The 5,861-nt window shown below is 39.6% G+C and overlaps 1 protein-coding gene across 1 annotated transcript; it reads right to left on the minus strand.

The window, feature by feature from the left end:
• Positions 1–1,660: 1,660 nt before the first annotated feature.
• Positions 1,661–3,116, minus strand: LOC147407880 (uncharacterized). The gene is made up of 2 exons (XM_086436650.1): positions 2,235–3,116; positions 1,661–1,923 (listed from the first exon to the last, which is right to left on the minus strand). The coding sequence occupies exons 1-2, from the start codon at positions 3,094–3,096 to the stop codon at positions 1,886–1,888; spliced, it is 900 nt and encodes a 299-aa protein (XP_086292776.1). The 5' UTR covers positions 3,097–3,116; the 3' UTR covers positions 1,661–1,885.
• Between the last annotated feature and the right edge of the window lie 2,745 nt (positions 3,117–5,861).

Genomic DNA, 5,861 nt, shown 5'->3' on the forward strand with positions numbered 1-5,861 from the left:
TCTGCACACCTTTTGCCACTGTTTTTCTGATGCCATGCATCCTGGTGGAAGATCCATGTATACTTCTTCAGATAGTTCGCCATGCAGAAAATCATTCTTCACATCGAACTGTTGTAATGGCCAATCCAAGTTTGCAGCTAAAGACAGCAACACTCGAACTGTGTTGATTTTAGCTACAGGTGCAAATGTCTCTGTGTAGTCGATTCCATAAGTTTGAGTGTACCCTTTAGCTACCAGTCTTGCTTTAAAGCGTTCAATACTACCATCTGACTTATACTTCACAGTATAGATCCAGCGACACCCAACTGGCTTCTTTCCTGGTGGACACTCTACTAGTTCCCACGTCTCATTCTTCAACAATGATTTCATCTCCTCATTCATGGCTGCTTTCCACCTCGGATCAGCTAAAGCTTCCTGCACACTGTTAGGAATAGCTACAATAGATAATTGATTTACAAATGACCTATTTGATTCTGACAAACGAAGGTTAGACACATAGTTGTTCATGGGATATCTGACTTTACTAGACAGTTCAGGTTCATATGTGGGTTTAGGAATACCTCTAGTGTGACGATGGGGTAACTGTTTTCTGGAGAGCTCAGACTCTAAATTAAGAACATCCTCAGCAATCGACGATTGGTTTGGTATATCAGCTAAGGTGTCCTCGTACCCAAATTGTTCAAATGGTGGTGCAGGTTGAGTTATACTGTCTCTTTTTTCTTCTGTCATTTCTTCAACTTCTGAGTGCTCATCACTACTTGGTTCCACAATTACACCACTTGATTCCAATTCACCCACTTCCTGATTCATTGGTTCAGTTTGTATGGATTCAACTACCTCAGAAATGTCATAATCGAGAGTCTGAATTTCCTGATGGTACTCCCCCTGAAGTTCAGACGTAGAGGAAAAATACATTGTGTCTTCATGAAACACCACATCCATTGTAACAAACATTCGTCGAGTTGGAGGATGATAACATCGATATCCTTTTTGGTGTAAGGCATATCCAACAAACACACATTGCAATGCACGGGGCATTAACTTGTTGCATTGGTGCTTGTGGAGGTGTACAAATGCCACACAACCAAAAACATGAGGAGGCAGATTTGGAACCGTTGGTGCTACTATAAAGTTAGCCAAGGCTTGAAGAGGTGTCTGGAAGTCGATTGAGCTGGAAGGTACTCGATTGATTAAGTATGCGGCAGAGGTAAGTGCTTCCCCCCAATAAGATATTGGCATATGTGCTTCTATCAATGAAGCTCGAACAATTTCCAATAAGTGTCGATTTTTTCGTTCAGCAACTCCATTCTGCTGGGGTGTGTTGGAACAAGTAGTCTAATGAATGGTTCCATGTGCTTCCAGATACTGCTGAAGATCCGAGCTTTGATATTCTCCACCATTGTCGCTACGAAGACTCTGAACCTTTGCATTGTACTGAGTTTCGATCATTTTATGAAAATTTTGAAATAATGAGTTCACTTCACCTTTGGACTTCATCAAGCATATCCAGGTCATTCTAGTACAATCATCAATAAAAGTAACAAACCAACGTGATCCTCCCAAAGTTGGGACTTTAGATGGACCCCAAACATCAGAATGTATAACCATAAAAGGAAGTGGACTTTTATTCAAAATCAACGGAAACGATGCACGATGACTTTTTGCTAGTTCACACACATCACACCGAAAAATAGAAACGTCACATTTTGTAAACAAACTAGGAAACAATTTTTTTAAATAACCAAATGAAACATGTCCTAAGCGTCTATGCCACAACCAAATTGCAGATTTCTTCTTTTCCCCTTCAGTCCCATCTACTATCAAGGCTTGTCGTAGTTTGTTGGACTCCTTTGACTGCAAATCCAAGTAATACAGCTTCCCACGCTTAATACCACAACCAATCGTCTGTCGTGTTTGGATGTCCTTAAATACACAAAATTCAGGCCAAAAAATGACAATACAAGATAAGGCGGCAGTGATTTGGGAAACTGACAAAAGATTGTAATTTAAAGATGGAACAACTAAAACAGAGTCCAAGTTCAAAGTATTAGTAAGGGTTAAGGATCCTTCCCCAGTAACTGGGGTCGTGTTACCATTGGCTGTGGAAACAATTTTTTGTGAGGAAGGTTTAAGGGCTGAGACCTGTCTAGAATCAAAAGTCATATGATCTGTAGCACCAGAATCAATTATCCATGCACTATTAATAACAGATGCAGAAATATTTAAAATCTTACCCCCATTATCCGTAGCAGCTACCAATGCAGAGGCATTTTCAGCAACATTATCTTCTGTTTTTATTTCGACAACAGCTGCAGTCGAGGTTTGTTTTGAATCCTTTTTGCGATTATGATCCCACCATTCTGGATATCCTACAAGTTCAAAGCAGCGACTCTTGGTATGACCAGTCTTTTTGCAATGAGTGCATTTGAAGGTTGACTTATCAACATTGAGATTTATCTTAGGATGGCTGGTCTTGGTTCGGTCCTGCCAATTTGGAGTTGATCGCTGTTGAGCTATCATTGCTGAGGTGGCATGATTGTCAGATTCTCCTTTCAAAGTAGTATGACGTATTGCTTCTCGTCGAATCAACGCATAGCATTCTTCAAAATCGGGAATTGGATCTTTACGTAGAATCTCTCTTCGAACTTGATCGAAGTCACTATCCAATCCGGCAAGAAAGATGTGTACCCGTAGTCGCTCAATAGATTTTCGGTACGCTACAATGTCGTCAGGGTCTTTCATAACTACCTTATCTCGATGATCCAATTCACGAAAAATCTCAGTCAACTCTCCATAATATTCAGATAGAGACTTGCCACTTTGTCTGGCAGTAAAAGCCTTTTGATTCAGAGTGAAAACGTGCAATTCATCACTTCCATCATAGAAAGCTTTTGATAATGCACTCCAAATTTCTTGAGCGGTGGGTAAACGTAAGTAACGTTTCATAATTTCTGGGCTCATGGACATTAGCAACCACTTCTTCACCTTTTGATTTTCGGCATACCATTTTTCATACTTATCATCTGACTCTATGGGTGGTTTTGTCTTACCCCGAATGTAGGCAAGTTTCTCCCGTTCAGCAATGTGCATCTCCATTAGTTGTGACCAAATATCATAGTTGGATTCGGTGAGAATGATTCCTGATAAGGTCCCAATAATATCATTTTGGGACCGTAATTTCACCGAGATTACCATCATATAAATACTAGTTCCCTTAAAATAATAATAAATTTTATTAAATCCCAAATTAATGTGACTAACAATAGTTTGTTACTAATTTCAGGTGAAAAGGGCACATTCGGAAACCAACAAAAGAAATAACAATTACGGTTACAATACGCGGGCCGAAAGGAAGTTTCTAGAAAAATATCGATCGATTTGGGCGCCACGTCACCGCGCCGCGGCTAGCCAAGACCGCGCCGCGGTCATTTCGAGGAATTTATCCTCGAGATTTTTACAGAAGCTTCTAGAAGCTTCGGTGGTTGTAACTGATTGGGTCATTTGAATCGAATTATCCGCCAAATCACCCCGATTACCCGAATAAGAATATTATAAATTTGAGGGTTGATTTCAAAGAAAGGGTCCCCTCTTGGGTCCCTCTTAAGCTCTTTTCTTTTATAATTTTCTTTAGTTTCTTCTTTTAATTCTCTGTAATTTTTCCTTTTGGTGAGCTTTTGAGAGGAATGAGAACATCAAGAGTAATCCATTAGCTTAATTGTAACTCTTTTGAGAGATCATCAAGGAAGGAATCAAGTTGCAACACTATTCTACATTCTCTTCTCCATCTATCATCTTCTTACTTTTATTATTGTTGCAATATGATCCTTGCGATGATCGGCTAGATCCTCTTTAGAGAGATCAAGGATGCCGGAGCAAGTTCATTCTACTCATGTTATTTCAATTCTATATTTCTATGTTTAATGTTAAATCTATGAATCTCTTCAAGATAAGATCATCTAACTCATGCTTCTAATTCAAGCTTTGATGAGTATTACTTAGATAAGTTCAAGAACACTCATGCTCTGTGATGAATGGAAGCATAAGTCGGATAATCTTGCCTAAATCAGAGATCTTCATGGATACTTTTGGGTTCCAATCAATGGATACATCGAATCATCTTCCGATCCACGAGCAATGACTTGCTACGTGGATTGAGTCATATTTAGAATTAATTAGCATTTTTGATGACTTGCAATGGTAGGCTTGAACTCTCTAAACCCTTTCTCACTAGTTTCAATTTCTCTTTTCTATTGTTAATTTTCATTTTCTAATTTGCAACAAATCAATTCTGTTTTAAAATCAATTTGTTTCTAATTCTGTTTTTGTTTCTATCCGAATGAGATTTTGAATCCAAACTGTCCCTGTGGAACGAATTCGACTTGCCCAAAGTCTTAGTTCAAATCTTTATCTCTGCATCTCTATTGCAAGCTTTACAATCGACCAAAATGGCGCCGCTGCCGGGGACAGCGAGTTGATTCATTTTTCAATTCGGAAAGTATCCGAAACAGTTTCCGAAACAGAACCGAATGTGTTTTGCTTGAAACAGAAGCCAAACGAACAGAAAAAAATTTGAAAAAAATTTCATTACAATCCTCAGGATATCAGAAACCATTTCCAATTTGAAAAATCGATTTTCATCAAAATTTTACCGCGCCGCGGTTGCCCCTTGGTGCGCCGCGGTGACGTGGCAATATTTTCTACTGATTTTTGTTGAACAAGTTTCTGACATCATGGACATTGTAATGGTCATATTATTTTTTTTTTCTCTTAGTATTCTGATTTGAATAATTTTGTTCTGTTCAGGTGAAGGACTTGACGGAAGTCGACGAAAATTGACGGAAGGCGACACGTGGAATTTTTATCCACTAAATTGGTTCTATCACCAAGAAGATCAGCAATTTTCAATTCTCTGCATTTTTTTTTTATTTTTAGAAACCAACTTGTATTAGGAACTTGAACTTGTATTAATTTTTAATTTCATCCGAGAGGGCTCGGATTGTAATAGATTTAGGGACGGACGATAGTGGGACAAAACTATCTCAGCCCCTCGGGTTCGTACACCAAGTTTGGTGTTGGTGGCCCGAGTCGACTCAACTCGATCATCCCCCGTCTAGAACGGGAGGTAAATTTCGAAACACTCACGCATCACTCGCTAGTGAGTTTCTGTATTGCTTTTGAGTGACTAATCTGTACACATTGGATTGCACATAGTAACAAGGGCACCCTTACGAGGATGGCACCATAAGATAAGAATCGGATTTCATCACCGATATCTTGCCCTTTTAGGAAAATTGAATTCACAGCCATTTAATTAATTAAAATTTGGTTAGACTGGACTCTAGGTTCCATCGAGCTCATTAAGCAAAGCTAATCAAAAGTTGCACCAATTGCACTTCTTGATCGTGAACAGTGCCTAGCGCAATCTTGCCCTGTAGTTCTACGTGAATTCAGGGGATAGACTACGTCTATTCAAGACGAGAGGTGATCTAAGAGTGCCCTTGCTCAGCATTGTGCGCCACCTCTCCTCTGGAGATTAAACTGGCTGTTCCGATTTCAGAGATTTGGGTTGGAGGCTTTGATTAATCCTTTGAACCAGTTAGGAGCTGTCTAGTCATAGGCACCCAGTTTCACGTGAATTCCTTCCTCTTCTTGTGCAATTCATAGTGTATGTTACAGTAGATACAGAACCTCGAGCAGATTTATATCGTCATGGAGTTTAGGAGAGAATCATTGATCTCGTGCGGCTTATGTGATAATTATGGTCATTCTCCCGAGCATTGTCCGAGTCAGCCGCCCATGCTACATGCTACACAGGCCAATATGCATCATTCTCAAAACTCGTATTGGATGCCGACACACAG

Source organism: Akebia trifoliata, chromosome 3, assembly GCF_017979445.1.
Source record: "Akebia trifoliata isolate Shusen 1 chromosome 3, ASM1797944v1, whole genome shotgun sequence".
In the NCBI taxonomy this organism is placed as follows: Eukaryota; Viridiplantae; Streptophyta; class Magnoliopsida; order Ranunculales; family Lardizabalaceae; genus Akebia; species Akebia trifoliata.